Source organism: Balaenoptera borealis (assembly GCF_965194805.1).
Source record: "Balaenoptera borealis genome assembly, chromosome: 3".
Taxonomy (NCBI): domain Eukaryota; kingdom Metazoa; phylum Chordata; class Mammalia; order Artiodactyla; family Balaenopteridae; genus Balaenoptera; species Balaenoptera borealis.
This window is the reverse complement of record NC_138866.1, coordinates 113,457,278-113,474,712: the sequence shown is the minus strand read 5'-3', so window position 1 is coordinate 113,474,712 and position 17,435 is coordinate 113,457,278. Positions and strand designations below refer to the sequence as shown.

The following is a 17,435-nucleotide window of genomic DNA, read 5'->3' as shown; positions in this document are numbered from 1 at the left end:
GGAGGTGAGGTCAGAGAGGTAAAACAGCCCTCCAGATCACATAAGCTTTCCGGTCATAAGAAGGACTTTAGCTTTTGCTCAGAGCTAGGAGGCACTGGTGGGTTTTGAGCAGAGAAGTGGCATGATCTCGTTCCCATTTTAATAGGATCACTCGATGCTATATTGAGAAAAGACTGAAGGGGGAGAATGACATAAACAAGTGAGGGGCCTATTGTGACAATCCAGGTGAAAGGTGATGGTGCTTGGATCAAGGTGGTAGCAGGAAGGTGAAGTGTGAAGGATGTGAAAGTGAAGAGTTAAGGATGGCTCCAATGTTTCTGACCTGAGCATCAGGAAGGATGGAGCTGCTAGGATCTGAGATGGGGGAGACTGTGGGAGAAGCAGGTTTAATAGGGAGGATCAGAGCTCAGCTTGGGACCTGTTAAATTTGTTTTTGTTTTTTAAAATTTTTTGGCCAAGCTGAGCGGCTTGCAGGGATCTTAGTTCCCCGGCAGTGAAAGCACGGAGTCCTAACCTCTGGACCACCAGGGAATTCCCTGGACAGGTTAAATTTGAGATGCCTATTAGCCAATGGAAATGTTGAACAGGTAGATGGATACACAAGTCTGGAGTTCAGGGGAGATGGTCCAGGCTGAGATATAAATGTAGGCATCTTCAGCATAAAGATGTAATTTAAAGCCTTGATGACCAGATGAGACCACTAAGAGAAACAAGTAGGAGTGATGGGCTAAGTCAAATGCTGCTGATGGGCCTGGCAATGAATGAATAAATGCCAGATCCCGTTAGACCTGCAAAGTGCTGGTCATTATTGAGGGTTAGCTAGCAACAGATGGGTAAAGTACCTTCTGGGTACAGAGACAAAATGGCTCTAAGCCATGGGAACACTGGAGGTAGAGGGGATGAAGAACCATGTCGTCTTGGTCTTGGAAAGGACATTAAATAGGTCATTCAATCTGTACTCCTCTCCCTACACTTTGCCTGATCATTGAATCCCTGGCTTTAGAAAAAGAACTGTTTGTGGGATACTGAGACAACCAGTCTGGCTAGGACAGAGAAAGCACAGTTGAAAAATGAGTGGGAAATGACCTTCTGGAGTCAGAAAATCAGGGTTCAGGTCCTGCATCTGCTGCTCCCTAGCCTCGGGTCCTTAAGCAAGTCACTTCACCTTCTCCAGCCTCAGTTTCCCTGCATGTAAAGATGGGAGCAATCAAACCTTCCTTGTCTCTCCCAGGGTTGCAGAGAGGTCTGAGTGTGGCAGTGCTTGGGGTAGAGTAAATGCCCTGCTGGGGTTGGTTATTCCAAGAGCAAAAGAAGCAGGTCAAGAGAAGCCATCAGCTTGGAATGGCAATATAAATGGGGATGCGGAGGGAACCGCCATGTCCTCAGCGGGTCTGCCGGTGGAGAAGCTAATGAGGATTCAGGCCAGGACCTGGGCTGGAATGGACTGGCTCAAGTGGCAAGATGGGGTCATCGGACAGAAACCCAGGCCTTGAATCTGCCTCCAGTGAGCTTGGAACCGAGATGTTGGAGACCCTGAGGCAGCGGCAGAGAAAAGAGACCCCGAGGCAGAAAGAGACCCCGAGACCCAGAGACAGACGAAGAGACAGACCCAGAAACAAGCTGCCCAAATGGAGGGGCCACGGCGACCCGGAGAGGGCGAGGCAGAGAGGCGCAGACCCCAGCAGAGCTGAGCCCCTGCGCGGCGCAGGTCACAGCGCGCGGGCCAGGGTCCCCTGCGGGGCCCGACCGGCCGCGCTCGCTGGGCGCCCCCGTCCGGGCTGCTCGCCCAAGATGGCGATGGAGGGGCGGGCGAGCCGGCGGCAGCCCGGGCCCCCGCGCCGGCCCCCGCTCGGGCCGGGGCCCCCGAGGCCGCGCCCCCGCCCGCGGCGCCGCGCCTCCCCGGGCCACTGAAGCCCGGCGCGCCCTCCCCCGGCTGCGGCGGCCGAGGCGCGGGGAGGAGGCGGCGGCGGCGGCGGCGGCAGCCCGGGCCCGGCCCCATGGCGCGGGGGGACGCTGGCCGCGGCGGCGGGCTCATCGCGCTGACCTTCTGCCTGCTGGCCGCGCGCGGTAAGGGCGGGCGCCGAGGCAGTGGCGGGAGCGGCTGCGGGGTGACTATGCGTCGGCACCCGGGGCTGCGCCGGCTGTGGGGCCGGCGCGTCCCGAGTCCCGAGCGAGCGCGGGGGCCGTGGGGCGCGGGCTGCGCGTCCTTGTGCCCGCGATGCTTGCGCTTTGGGGTCTGCGAGCCGCGGCCGGGGACGTTTGCGGCGCGTACTTGTCCGCAGGGGGTGTGTGTCCTTGGTCTGCGGAGTCCGGAGTGAGTGTGTGAGTGTGTGTGTGTGTGTGTGTGTGTGTGCGCGCGCGGGCGCGCGCGACCGCGTGCAAAGAGTGGGGAGGGGGCTTCTGCGGGGCGTACGTGTCCGCAGCGCGTGGCCGGTCGCGGCGTGGCATTGCGGACCGTGGCTGAGGTGCCGGTGGTGGTGGTTTGTGCGGGGCGGGCTCTGCCTTTACCGCGCGTGTCTCCGGGTTGGGAGTGTAAAGAGGGGGGGTGTGGGGAGGTGTGTCTGCACCTCCATTTGTGTGTCGAGAGCGTGTGTAATTGTGTTTATGGGGCTGAGCTAATATTTGGCCTTGGCTTTCGGAGAGTGTCCATGCCCTTGGTGGGGGGACAGAAGCATGAGATTGCGGATTGACTGGGAATAGTGGTGATAAAATACTCAACTTTGTCCGGTGGGTGTGGTCCCTGAAGCTGGGTGGGGCTGGGCGGAGGGGGTGGGGAGCGCGGGAGTGTTGCCCCTTCCGAACCCGAGGCCGGGAGTGGGCTGGGGGAGGGCGCAGGAAACCAGTTGCTTTCGTGGACGTGTACGACACCCGCTCTCAGGATGGGACGCGTGTCACTCCTGCCCCACCCCCAGGGGCAGATCTGAGAAGCGTGGACGGGGTCAGCAAGGCCTCCTCCAACCCCCCACCTCAGTGCGAGGTGAGGGTGGGTAAGAGTCAGGGCTGTCCTCGCTGGAGAGAGGACTGGGGATGGGGTGACGGAGTCCCAAGCGTCTCTGCCTAGGGAGCCTTCTTCCACCCCCAGTCCTCTCCCTTTCGGTCCTGTGTGCGTTTCGGGGCGGCCCAAGGGGAAGGTGGTTGGTAGGGCTGGGGAGGGGGATGGGCTGCCCGCTTTGTTCGCCTAGTTCTCGCCTTCCCAGCTGAGGGGGGAGCTGAGGATGTGTCCGGAGCCAGTCGGGGAGGGACTTGACGGTGGGGGTGGGGAGGGGGATTTCTCTCCAGCTGCTGTGGCTTTCCAGAGAGACTCAGCCAGGCCACGTGGGAGGGAGGCAGGGACGGCGGAGGGGGGTAGGAGCCTCCGCCTGGCCCGCCCCGGCCCATCTCCAGGAAGCCCAAACAGCGGGTGGGAAAGTCTCGGGAACTACTCGGACCCCTTCTCTGCCTACAAAGACACGCCCCTTTTCAGACCTGACTGCGGACCCGGCAGGAGGCCGCCTGGGGGCGGGGTCCCGGCGGCTAGGCTAGAGAAGTGGGGGGCCTGGGGTTGTCAGGTGGAGGGGGAGGGGAAGTGCCAGAGAGGCGTCTGTCCTGGAGGCCAGGGGATTAACGAATAGTTGGGCCCACCTTCTAATGCTCTTCTGAGAGCTCCGGACCGGGCTGGGGTCATCTAGCAAAGCGGAATCAGGGCTGGGAACTGCACTCGCTCGGGCATTATGGAGTAACGGTGGGGCCTCCCTGCGAGGGGCTCAGTTTCCTCTCTGGGGCTCCCGAGTGCACAAGGCAGGGGCAGGGCCCGAGCTGGGGCTCCCTTGGCAGCAGTGTGCGTGGCTGAAGCAACTACTCTGCTCGCCCTCAGTCCTAAATCCTTTGAGTGTGCAAAGCTCGTCAGGCCTGGGGACACTCCTATAGAGTTCTGACTAGACTCCCCGATCTGGACGGAGGCCATTTATTCATTCATTCAACAAATATTTACTGAGTACCCTTTTCGGCTAGCACGTGACTGGTGCCTGAAATATAGTAAATAAGGAGGAGACTGACAGGTACTCTAGAAAGGTCAGGAAAGGCTTCCTCCAGGAAGCGGTAAATAATAGAGCTCAGTGCAGAGGGTCAGTTGGCCCTGCAGGGGAGTGATGATGGGGAGAGTTTTTCAGAGAGAACAGCATGTGCAAACGCTCAGGGGTGACTTCGTTTAGACCGCTGAATGAAGCTAAATCTGGCTGGAGTTTAGAGCACAAGGCAGGAGGGTGGGGCAGGATAGAGAGGAATAGGACAGGGGCCACAGAGTGTCAAAAGAGAAGGCTGAAGATGGAGGCTGGACCCAACTCATGAAGGGGCTTGTAAGCCCCACCAAGGTTTCTGGCCTGAGAGCCTGCATGAGCCCTTGGAGGGTTTTAAGATCAGCTTTGCATCAGCTCACTCCAGCTGATGTGGAGAATGATTGGACAGGGTGGAGGCAGGAAGCTGAAGCTTGGGAGGCTGTGGTAGTAATCCAGAAGAGAGGGTGTTGCTGGCAACTAGAGTAGTGGCACTTGGGATCGCCACAGTGGATTCTAGAGATATTTAGGAAGTAGAATCGGCAGGATGTGAGGATAGAGTGAGTTTGTAGGGAGTGAAGGAGAGAGAAGTAAAAAATAATAGACACTTCAGCAGCCTCGACATGGCAAAATGAAGGGCTGGTGTTGGAGTCAAGATAGTGACTGCCCGTCTCCTCCGAACACTGCTCTTGGGTCAGGGCTTGGGAACTGGGGAGATGTATGCGAATGGGACTCGTGTCTAGGGGTGGTGGTGGGATGCCGAGTGCTCTGTTTTCACCACATGCAAGAAGTGGGGCTCTCCCTTCCACCCAGTCAGACTTTGGGGCGTGGTGATGCCAAAGGTCAGTAGCAGGAGGGCTCTAAGAACAAGAGAGCTGCTTTCTCCTCACCGGGGAAACTACCCCCTCCATCCCTTTCTCAGCCCAGAAGCTCAGAGACCAACTTCAGTTAGTTGGGGTGTTGGGGCCCTCTCTGACCTCATCTTGGAGGTTAGGAACCAGGTCAAATATATTGTGTTGGCCAAAAAGTTCGTTCGGGTTTTTCCATAAGAAAAATGTTACGGAAAACCTGAACAATTTTTTTGGCCAACCCAATAGTTTCTCTTAATAGTGAATCTAAATAATCCAGAAGTTATCTAAACCTTCATTGATCCTGTATGTATTTTCATGGCCCAAGTAATCATACATTATGTGTAAATCAGCATTTCCTTTCTTTTCTCCTAAAGGTACGTTGTTTCAAGTTGAGTAATCCCACAATTAGCGTCATTGAATGTCAGCGCTGAGGGGAACTTAGAAATAATTTTAGCATGAACCCATTTTACAGATGAGAAAACTGAGTGACTTCCCAGAGTTACATGGATGGGGACTGATCTGGGACTTGAACCAGTCTCCTGGCTCTTGGAGCAGCCATACTTTCCCGGGATTTGGTACACATGAACCCAAGTTCAGTCTCTCTTCACCCTCTCCCCCTCACATGAGAAGTTATCAACAACTTTGGGCTTGGCCCCCCTCAGGTGGTGTGTTTGGTTCTGGGCTCTGGAGTCCACTCTGCTCCACCCATCCCCACCCACTGCATCCTGTTCTGCCTCCGCTGTTTCTGAGGTACAGAAACCAGACTTGACACAGAATTCCAGATGCAGAACAGATGTCATCGCCAAGCAGGCCTGGGGGCTCCCAGCTCCTCGGGTTGGGGGGAAGGAAGAGGAAGAGTGGCTCTGACGGGGGAGGACCCCAGCCCCAGCCTGGTCAGAGGCAGGTGACAGCACCTGGGGGGAGAGAAGAAAACCAGAGAGAGGATGACCTGGGCCTGACATGCAGAGAAATGGAATCCTTGTCCTTGGGGCTGGCTGGGCTGCCAGCTACTAGTGCCTCACTGCTGAGGCTGAGGCATTCCTCTGGATTTGAGGGGCTGTGGGGTCACTGTGGTCCGGGAAGCAGAGGCTCAGTAAATTCTCTCTCAGGTGCAGACCTGAGCATGGAAGCTGGTGCAGAGCCAAGACTTCCAGATGGTTAGATAAGGGGCTCATTATCTTGTCACATAGTTTGGAGCTCTGGCAAATGAATGGAGCATAAGAGAGACAAGGTTGGGCACACAAGGAAGGTATTTTTTTTTAAAACATCTTTATTGGAGTATAATTGCTTTACAATGGTGTGTTAGTTTCTGCTTTATAACAAAGTGAATCAGCTATACATATACATATATCCCCATATCTCCTCCCTCTTGCGTCTAAGGAAGGTATTTTAAATCAGACTATCCATATAGCAGAAGAGGTGAGGTAGTGAGCTCCCCAGTCCTGGTAATGTTCAAGTGCAAGAGTTTCTTTCAATGTGAGTCTGCTGTTGTGTCTCCGTGCTTTTTTTTTTTTTTTTAATTTATTTTTTGGCCGCGCCAGGCGGCTTGCAGGATCTTAGTCCTTAGTGCCCTGACCAGGGATGGAACTTGGGCCCACGACAGTGAAAACGCGGAGTCCTAACCACCAGACCACCAGGGAATTCCCTGTCTTGGTGCTTTTTAAGCATTTTGTTACGTGTCTCACAGGTGCCACATAGTATGCTAGGCAGTTTCCACGTATATTATCCACATTATCCCGAGCCCTGAAGGGAGTTCCTATAATTTTTCCAGATAAGGAAGTTGAGGCTTGGAAAAGCACGAGGGGCTCTGTGTCTTATCTTTTGGAGTGTGTCTCCGCATGTCCACTCATCTGTTCAAGAACTGTTTATTGAGCGCCTACTATGTGCCAGACAGTGTTTTAGGTCCTAGGGAATTAGAATGCTGACTAGGACAATAATCTTGGGCTTGTTGCCTCACTGGCAGAAAGACAAGTCAAAAATCTAGAGTGCTAGTTGCAATGACCCAGGTGCCCAGAGTCCTATGGGGCAGAAAAAAAGGAGAGGCGTCTAAATCAGAACCCAGGATGGCACAGCTACTGAAGGAAGAGGGAGCAGCATAGGCAACGCATGGAACAGCAGTGGGCTTTCAGAGAACGGGAAGTGGTTTAGTCTGGCGGGGACCCAGGGTGACAGGGAACAGGAGGTAGGCAGGTCAAGCTGAGTGGCTTTGCTCTCAAGTCTGCTGAGGCTGAGCCTGTCTCCTGAGGATCACAGATGAAGGGAATGCTGCCTTCCCTGTGTCCCAGGCAACCGTCCCAAGCTCTCCTTCCAGCTGTTGTGGGAGGGGCTTAGTGTGTGGTAAGGGAGGTGGCCAAGGTGGGGGGTGGGGAAGGAGGTTTCTGGAAGAAACTGACTTGTGTCTCCTGGGAGAGGAGAGTGGTGATGGTGTCATGGAGAATTGCCCATGTGGACCGAAAACAAGCTGTAGATCTGGTGGGCCCTGAAATTCAAAAATGACAAGGCATTGATGTTTGTGGCAAGTTCTTGGCTTAATGAAGGAGGCATCTCGGCTTTGTCCCCCACCCCATGCCCCAGTCCCAGCCTCTCTCCTGAGAGTTCACTGAAGAATGGAACCCTGGCTTATGCCAGGCCCGCACTAGTCCCACGGAACAGCACTGAGCTGGCCCTGGGGCTCAGCAGCGAATCTCCTTTCTGTCTGGGTTCTAATTGGCCTCATAAAATCTAATTTATCCTGTAAATGGGTAAAATAATGTCAGAAGAAGGAGATTGAGAGATGGCCCTGGGGCTCCTAAGCATAGAAGCTCCATGTCTCTGGCAGGGTCCCACCGAGGAGACTGAGGAGAAGGGATTGTGGGAGAGGGAGTTCCCCTCGAGGCAGAAAGCTGGCCAACGGCAAGTGTTCACTATGTCCACCCAGTACTTAGAGGGAGCACTGAGAAGTGCTCCTGGGAGGGGCTTGGTGGTCCTCCATGACAGGGGACTGGGGGGTGGCAGGAAAGGGGCAGCCACGAAACCACTGGACAAACAAGCTCCACTCCCCAGAGCATCACTTTTCCAAAAAGATTTGGTGGTGTAGGAACCACATTTACATTAAAACAAACACTGCTGTGTAATGGAATAGGATGCAAAATGTGCCAGAGGTTTAAAAATAAAAACATTTCAGGTAGTCAGCAAGCCTCCTGAGTACGTTCTCCTCTGCCGCTGGGAGAATTTTGGTGAAAATGAGAAATGTGGCAACTCTTCATTTTAAGACTGGGGAAACCGAGGCTGAAAGGAGGAAAGCGGACCCAATGTCATACAACCCATGATGGACCCAGAACTCTGACCCCAGGCCAAGGCTTGTCCCGCCACATCCCATGGTCCGCCTTAGGCAAGAAGGCAAGAGGAAGAATGGGTAAGGGACCTCCAAGTGGCTACATGATGTGAGACCCAGGAAAACCCTTCCCTGGGGAAGGCAGGGGCAGCTTCACGGAGGGATGTGGCACCTGAGGTGAGCCCCTAAGGATGCACGTCCTGGGCACAGAAGTTGGGTTGGGTGCTGGGGCAGAGAGAACCCTCTTATTTGGGAGCAACTGTCTCCTCAATGCTGGGTTCATGCCCAGGATGTCCAAGAAGAACAGTTTCCTCAGACTGTCTCCCAGAGAGGTGAGAACCTCCCCTTTTGGGCCTCGGTTTCCCCATCTATAAAATGAGCAATCTCAGGCTCTGCATACGTTTCCATCAACGTGGGCCGGCTTGGGCTCCTGGCACAGCCCTGTACCCCCCCAGGGATCCCGGGCTCTCCCCACATCTACATCCCTGTTGGTTTCCCATTCCGCCTCGCCTTGTTGGGTGCTGGGCTCCTCCGAGGTGGGGCAGCCAGACATCTGCTGACCCATGAATATTCAGGAAGGGAATCGGAGCCTCCTCTGGGCTCCCCAGCAAGCCCCGGCCCCTCTGGCCGCCGTCCTGCCCGCCGGAGCCCAGGCTGCTGACAGACCCAGCAGCTGCTCGGGCCCCAACTGTTCACATTGTTTGTTCAGCGCAGCGGGGGATTTTCCAAGCCCCGGACGTGCTTTGGGGGGTAGGGAGGCTGCCGGAGGGCTCAGGGATTCGTGTCATGTGGGGCTTTTCTCCCCTGAAACTCAAACCGACTGCTCAGCGGCTGGAATGGGGCAATTGGAAGCCACTGGGCTGAGAGCCCGGGCTGGCCTTCCCCCCACCGTGTTTGCATCAGAATCCAGGGCCTCAGATAGGGAAGGGACTGGATGTTAAGAATAGCGATTTGCATTTGTACATCCCTTTCCAGTTTACGAAGTGCCTTTAAAGAATGAGCTCCCATTCTTTGACTGATGCCCGCTAGGCTCTGGGCTGGAGACCTGACCTACATCATCTTGTTTAATCCTCACAGGCTCCATAGTATCGCCTTCATTTTTACAGATGTGGAAACTGGGCCCCAGAGAGGTAAAGTGGCTCGTCACGTAGCTGGTAGGTGGGGCAGGCAGACTGGAACCTTGATCTTCTGCCCCGAGGTCAGATGCTCTTTCCACCCCAGCACATGGCCCTCAGTGATGCGAATGCCAGTTTGGCTTCCCCAGTTAGACTGGAAACTGGGTGAGGGCAAGGGTTGCCTTCTCCTCGCTGCACCCACTAGTAATGCTGAGCCCAGTTGTGTAGCTGGAGGTGCCAGCGGAGCTTTTAAGAAAGGCAGAGGCCCGTTCAGACCCTGTCTGTCTGTCCTTCCCACTGTGGTGTCAGAGGCCTGGCTTCTGCCCTGGCCTCCTTATCTCAGCCAGTTAGGACCTCTCTTCTCCCCTCAGTCTTGATCCTCTTCAGGGGTTTAAGTGTTGGCATATGTGTGTGTCCAGGTGTTGATGAGTGTGGCAGAGACGGGGGGAGCACGTGTTTAGGTATGGCAGGTCGTGTCTATAGTTTTGTGGGTGTGCCTAGATGATGTTCTCTCTCTGTTCAGGAGTAGGTGAGTCCAGTTCACTGAATAATCCTACCATCACAGAATCTTCGACATCACCCGCTACATTTGAGTAAACTAGAGCCCAGAGGTGGAAGTGACTGGCCCAAGGCCACACAGCTAGACTGTGACAGAGCCGGGTCTAGAACTGAGGGTCGCCGGAGTCCTTAGCCATTGTGCTTTCTGCATGCCCCTGACAGGGCTCTGTCAGCCCTGGCCTGCCTTGTAATGAGTATGGACCATTGTCCTCACCTCTGTCCCTGGCTCACTCTCAGATGCACCACTGTGCCTTTAAGCAAGGTGTCAGGCCAGAGGATAAGAGGGCACCTTGGGCCATTGAGCTTTTATGGGACAAGAAGGCAGCAGGTCAACCGTTTGGAAGATACAACTGGAAGAGAACCAGCTATTTCTCTATGAATAACGGTTACTGGGCCTTGCTGAGATGTTGGTTAAAATGATAAACATTGGCATTTGTGTGTTTTTGCCTTGACCCTGGGATGGCATTCCCTTCCTCCATTGTTCTCCTGCTCTTCCCTTTGCGGCCAGGGCAGTGTTGGAGCTGCAGGCTCTTCTGGGGCATCTGGAGAAGGTCAGGGGACTGGGTTCTGCACTGGCTTGCTGCGTGGCTTTGGGGGAATCAGCTGCAGGAAGGAGAGCTTACCTCTTCCAGTCACTGCGGCAGAAGTGGTTTGGGTAATAGTGGTCAAGACAATCTGTAGGATTCCAGGAGAGGGAATGACATTACTGAGCCCCAGTTCTGTGCCAGGCCAGCCACTGTGCTGTACTCCTTTACCACACAGCATCTCATTGACCGCTCACAACAGCCCTCTGAGGAAGGAATGACTATGTCTTTTTAAATTGAGACGCAATTCATATACCACAAAATTCACCGTTTAAAGTGTACAAATCAGTGGTTTTAAGTATATTCACAAGGTTGTGCAACCATCACCACTATCTAATTCTAGAACATTTTCATCACCTAAGAAATAAACATTCGATCCCTTAGCCATCTCTCCTCATTCTTCCCTCTCCCCAGTCCCTGGAAACCATTAATCTACGTTCTGTCTCTATGGATTTGCCTATTCTGGACATTTCACAGAAATGAGATCATACAATATGTGGCATTTCGTAACTGACTTCTTTCACTTTGAGGAAAGTTCAAGGTTTATTCATGTTGTAGCAAGTATCAGTACTTAATTTCTTTTGATGGCTGAGTAATATATTTATCTATTCATCAGGTGATTGAGCATTTGGGTTGCTTCTACTTTTTTGCTAAGAACTGTGTTATTTTGTGGATGAGGAAGTTGAGCAGCAGGGGAAGGATGGGAACGAAGTGCAGCCGTTGGCCCAAGATCACAGTTAGTCAGAGGCAGAGCCAAGATCCAGATACAGGTCTCTCCATGAGACCTCTTTCTCTGAGGTTTGCCCTCCTCAACCTGGGGTGGGTGACTCGGGCTCTGGAGGCTGTGGGATGTAGGAGGACACACACTGATGACCCTGGTGCCCCCTCCTCTACGCAGGGGAGCAGCCGTTGCCCCGGAAGACGACCGTGTCACTGAGCTGTGGAGCAGGGCCGCTGCAAGTGATCCTGGGCCCAGAGCAAGCCACGGTGCTGGACTGCGGTCTGGGGGCGGCTACTGCAGGACACCCCCCCAGCGTCACATGGAGCAAGGATGGAGGCATCCTGCCCGAGCACAACCACCTTCGCCTGCTACCCAATGGCTCCCTGTGGCTATCCCAGCTGCCAGCTCCCGACGGCACTGACCCTGGGGCCTCAGGGGTCATTGAGGGCAGCTATTCCTGCCTGGCCCGAAGCCCCGTTGGAGTGGTGGCCAGCCAGGCTGCGGTGGTCAAGCTTGCCAGTAAGTGCCACATCTTGGACTGAGCTGAGGCCCATAAGACGTGGGGTGTGGGAAGTGGGGTCTGCAGTTAGATGCTTGCATAAAGGTTTGTCTCTGAGCCACGCCCCCTTTCCCTGCCTCCTGTCCTGCTCAGTGGGTCCCTTCCTGGTATTGTCTGCCTCACTGTTCAATAGTCTCACTTCTTCCCTGCTCTTCTGCTCCTCCTCGTTTTCCTTCCCTGTGAGTTTGAGAGTCTAGACTTGTGCTCTCCTCCAGGAAGCCCGCCAGAGAGGTTTGTAAGCGGGTCAGGGGCACAGAGGTGCTCCCCACCCCCATAGCAGGTGGAGTGTGTAGAGCCGAGCTGTGTTGTCCAGCTCACTCACTCTTGGGGGGTTCTCGGGAGGCACAGATCACCAGGAAAAAATTTGGGGGCCAGAAGAAATGCACATCTTACTGTAGTCCAACCATATGGTGATGTAAGGCAGGGGGACTTTGGAATTCATTCTGCCTGCAGCATCTGACCAGTCATCACCACTTCTTATTCTCCGACTGCCTCTTTCCAACTGTGTCTCCGGTGGTCTGAACTTTTTTTGCATGTGTTTCTGTCAACCTGTGTCTCTCTGTGTCCGTGTGTGTGTATGTTTCCCGTCTCTGCTCGCTCGCTATGGCCTCCTTTCTTGTGTTCCTCTCCTGTCCCTGCGTTTTCTCACTGTCCTCATCCCCAGCACTTGCAGGCTTCTCCCTGCACCCGCAGTCTCAGACGGTGGAGGAGAACGGGACCGCTCGGTTTCAGTGCCACATCGAAGGGCTGCCAGCACCTGTCATTACTTGGGAGAAGGACCAGGTGACGGTGCCTGAGGAGCCTCGGTGAGTGTCCTGTGGGCAAGAGGAGAGTGGGTCCCAGGGGGCAGCCAAGGAGGGCTCTGGCATGTGCTCAGGAACTGGGCTTCTTAGAGTCAGGGTGGCTCCGTTTGTCCAGACTGATTTAGGAGCCAACCACCACCTGATACTCAGCCCATTTCTGGTCCCAAAAAGAAGTTGGGTGAGAAGTTTTTGCTCCCTGGGAGGAAAGCCACCCACCAAGCTATGGGGCTTGGGTAGAGAGCAGTTATCGAGTCCTTCAGAGCATATGTAGTCCAACCACTTGCCTTATTGAGAAGGAGACCAAGGGCCAGAGAAGAGCTGTGCTTTAACCAAAGTCACACGGTGAGTCATTGGCAGAACGTTTGTTGTTCGTTCCGGGCCCAGAGGCTGCTGGGAGGGTTTCCCTTTGCAGGTTCCTCTGGAGTTTCTACCTTGGATGCATAACTTCTCTTCTTCTCTCATTTCTATTCAGTGGGGTGCAGCATCTGATAACCAGGTTGTAGAGGTCCTTCCTGTTTCACCCTCCTCTCTCCCCATAAAGGCAATGGAGCAATCCTAGGGAAGGGTTTCTAGGGCAGAAGAGAAGCAGAGGCTAGACCCAGGACCTGATCCCTACTGCGGCCTCCTGGGAAGGCCCAGATGTACACATAGCATGTCCAGAAAGCACGAGGCTCATTTGCATCTGTGGTCTTGGAATTGGACTCATGACTCGGCTGCCACCACATGGAGGCTTACACCTCTGGAAATGTGGCTCCAAAGGCCTTTCCCAGCCACCCTGCCGTCCTCTCCCTGCATCTCTCTAGCTGTAGTTACCAGCTCACCCTCTCCTCTCCCAGCAGAGGTGGGATTCCTTAGGCTCAGAAACACTGGTTTCCAGATCTCCCTGCCCTGAAACTAACCTGTCTTCAGTGTATTGAGTTGTGCCAGCTCCTTTGACTTTTGCCCATGTCTAGGTAGGGGTGAAAGTGTAAGGGAAACTTCTAGATAGAAAAGGCCCAGGCCACATCTCTGCAACAGTTGTAAGTGAGGAAGAAGGGTGAGAGGTCAAGATAAAAGTGATCCTGTTGACTTTGGTGATCAGTCAGCCCCACTGATCCAGTGGGTTGGATTAGATCATGGTTTCCAAAGTGTGTTCTTTTTTAGAACGTTAGTCCCTAAAGATGATTCTTGAAAAAAAAAGTACTCCGTGGTCAAATAAGATGAGGAAACTGCCTATAAATCTCCCTCTTGGAGTTGACAAGGCCCTGAGAAGCCCTGTACTGAGAAACCTGTTTAACTTGTTTAACCAAATGCTTCCTAGGCTCATTTGCCCAGAGCCCCTCTTGCAGGAACCCTGTTAACATCCTAGGAATGAGCATTCCAGGGAGGAGACCTTGGGAATGCTAACCCAGCCTTCCTAGTACTGACATTTTAAGTTCTCTGCCTCTTTTTTTTTTTTTTCTGGCTGTGCCGCATGGCTTGTGGGACCTTAGTTCCCTGACCTAAGGGATCGAACCCATGCCCGCTGCATTGGGAGCACAGAGTCTTAATCACTGGACCACCAGGGAAGTCCCAAGTTCTATGCCTTTTAAATGTGGAGCCTCTCACCGCTGTGACAGAGTTGTTGGGTGAGAACCAAGTGAGAGTCTACTCCTGGGACAGCCCCCAGAGAGGGTGGGAGAGAGCAGAAAACTCTCCCCGTGTTAAAAGTCACAAGAGGCTTCACTTAATTAGAGCTGTGTTTTCTCACTTAATCCTTCCCATGATCCTTCAAGGTAAGTGTTCCTTAGTTTTCATATTTTCCTCTGTTTACTTTTAGTTTATATTCCTATTAGATGCATTTTTCAAATTCATATAAACAAAAAAGGCTCGTCTTCTTATCACCCATAGAAAGCCTCTGTTAGTTTTGATGTCTATCCTCTGGACTTTTCCCCTGTATGTTTATAAATATTCTCTTTAAAATTTTGGATCATATTGTACATACTGGATTTTTTGTTCAGTCACCTTTTTTTAGAAAACAAAAATGGGATTATATTGCAACTTCTTTTTTTTCACTTAACACATAAGGAACCCCCTTCCAGGTCTATCTGTATGGCTGTGGCAGATACAGTTATCTGAACACTTAAATGAGGGAACTGAGGATCAGAGACAGAAGTCAATTGCCCCAGGTCACACAGCTAGTGCTGAGAGTATCTGACAGCGGAGCCCTGGGGTGGATGATTTGGTGGTTGGAGTGGGGAAGCCACAGGGTCTGAAGAAACTCCTGTTGCAGGCTGGCTTAGAGTTGGAGTGGTCCAGCTGTGCTCAGAGCAGAGAAGTTACTACCCCAAAGTTTCTCAGCAAACAGAGGAGTTCCCTCACCTCCCAACATCTAGTTCAGGCCTCTCCCAGGAGGCTGGAGCTGCCAGTTCCTGGCCTCTGGGAGTGTTTGCCCCCAAGTCCTCTGAAAAGTGATCCTCATCTATAAATAAGCCAGGCTCACATGTCCCAGCACATTGTGTGTGGGGGGGAATAAAGAAATATCTAAAACAGCAACTTGATTATGCCCAAGGTATGTATTTTTACACATACCCAGATAGAGTTCACATAGAAATATGCTATTCATAAACTCAACCCAGTGATTTGAAGGAGACCATATGCCTTGGTGTAGGCTGTGCACATATGCAGTTAATAAGCACACTCTGTCAGGGTCTATGTGCATATTTTGGGAACTGATGGTAAACACTAGACCCTGAGGCAATTCCCTGATACTTATACTAATTTCTAATGATAGGGGGATAATTTTTCTTCCATGGGAACCAGTAATCAATGAGAACAATGTTTCCCAAATCGCAGGCATTCACAAACCCCTGTCATATTTTTGGCCATCCCTCAACCACTTATACAACATTTAATACATTTCTTTAAATCGACTCTCTCTTTTGTAACTTTAATACATACTAAAAAGGAACATTATCTCACTGCAGTAAAATGGAAAACCAGCAGCACTGACCTTAAATAGAAGGTAGCCATAAAAATAAATATATAACCACTGGAATAAAAACCTGTGTCTAGATCCACTTGAAATCATTTTGTTATCACCATTCACTCACACTTTAAAACCATGGCACTAATGGATTTAATTATTGCAGGCTCCCTAGTCCAGTCCTCTGCCCTACCCATCTCCTAGGGCCCATCGTGTCTGTCAGCCTCATGTGACCCTCGGCTAGTGTCCCTTTTCCCTGGGTGGATCTCTGAACGGCTCAGGGTGGAGGCTCCTTGGCCCTCAGGAAATTCAGAGCAGCTGTCATTTCTCCTCTGTTCTTGAATCCCTGGGTCCAAGTAGCCTTTTGCGGGCACGGGCAGCAGGCTGAGGCTCAGGCTTGGAAAGAGAATGGTCCCTTCCTTTTAGCTAGAGGTTGCTTTTCATTCTATAAGTAGCTATTTTGTTTTATTTGAAATTTCAATTCATTTTAAAATGATAAAACATACTAACTTAAAGGGAAAAAAGTCACCTACAAACTGAGCACAGATAGCTGTTACCATTATCTAATGAGAGCTTATGACACATTAACAGGGTCGGGGTTGTGAAGTAGGCAGGAATTATGAAACCCATTTTTCAGATGAGAAACCTGAGGCCTGGACATGTGATGTCACTTGCTAAAAATCACATATGTTGGAATCAATTCTCTCCTCTATGCCACAGCTGCTTTTATATTAGAGCCAGGAGTTACAAAACAAAGTGTACAAGGGCACATGCTTTTTTCCATTTAAATTTTTTTAAGTTTTATATTTCCAAACTAATAAATGTTCACTGTAACCAAGAAATTTAAAAACGCAACAAAAAAGAGCCCCACAGTAACCCCACTCCCAGAGAAAACCTCCCACGAATGACGTGAGCGTTACCACCCTTGACTTGACTCTTTCCGCACACATCCTAGCATATCATTTATCTATTTGCCAAAAATAGAATTGCTTCATAAACACTGATTTGTGAATTCTTTCCCCCCACTAACCAATATGTCTTGGACATTCTTCCAAGGACAGAGCTTTTTAAGACACATTTTAACAAAGCAGAAGATTTTAAATGAACACTAAAAGTGGTTCCATTTCACTTGTGTTGGCTCTAGCAACAGCATCACACCCGCATTCATTCATTCAACACACGTAATTAAGGCAATGTTACTTGTCAAAGGAGGTATTAGCTCTTGGATACCTGGAGCATAATTTCCCTGGAAAGAGTGAGAAACTTTGGGGTTAGGAAGTGTGGGCAGCTCCTGGCGTGAATCCTGCTGACAACAGCTATGGAGACTGAGGAAGGAGGAAGGGTCTTAGAGGCAGAGAATATTAGGTGGAGGAGACCTGGATGGGGATGGGGGCCTTGTTTCTGAGATGGGTCCTGCTTGTCCTTCCCCACTTGTCATTTCCCATCAAATTTTCCATGGCACAGGCTGGGTCCTGGCCCAGGATTTTCTCTCCAACCACCCTTCCCCTTCTGGTCCCCTCTCCCCTGTGGGTCCCAGCACTGATGTGGGCAGCTCTTGGAGCTGAGGGTAAGACTCTGGGGCAGAGGTGGGTTTGCCTGTGGGCTGAGGGAAGGAGTGATGCAGGTTTATGTTTTTTCTCTAAGTCTTTGGGCCACAGCAGATTTCTAGGCTCATGGCCAGAATTCTCTCCCAACACCCTTGAGCTAGTTCTTTTCTCCTGTGTTTAGATTTTTCTCATACCCTGCTCTCCCCACGAGCCAAGGGATCTTCACCAAGTGCACAGCTGCCCCATTCCCTCCCTGACCTTGGCCTAGCCTACATCCACAGGCCACTTGCTCTAGTGAGAAATTAGAATTCTCATCCTCGAGCTGACCCTGCAGGGATCACAGCTAGAGGATTCAGGAAGACCCACTCCCTCCCTGCTTGGGCCAGAGCCCATTCTGCTTCCCACCACC

At 52.2% G+C, this 17,435-nt stretch overlaps 1 protein-coding gene across 6 annotated transcripts in view; it reads left to right on the top strand.

Moving 5' to 3' along the window:
- Positions 1-1,903: 1,903 nt before the first annotated feature.
- Positions 1,904-17,435, top strand: part of IGDCC4 (immunoglobulin superfamily DCC subclass member 4) — a 37,889-nt gene continuing 22,357 nt past the window's right edge. The window contains exons 1-3 of one of the 6 annotated variants that reach the window (XM_082383239.1): positions 1,904-2,067; positions 11,351-11,692; positions 12,397-12,538. In XM_082383239.1, coding sequence (XP_082239365.1) covers positions 1,998-2,067; positions 11,351-11,692; positions 12,397-12,538 — 554 coding nt within the window. In that variant the 5' untranslated portion in view covers positions 1,904-1,997. Of the gene's footprint in view, positions 2,068-2,609; positions 2,728-7,865; positions 8,277-9,778; positions 11,251-11,350; positions 11,693-12,396; positions 12,539-17,435 lie in introns of those variants that run through there. The other 5 variants (XM_082383242.1, XM_082383238.1, XM_082383237.1 and 2 more) reach the window with 5 other exon arrangements.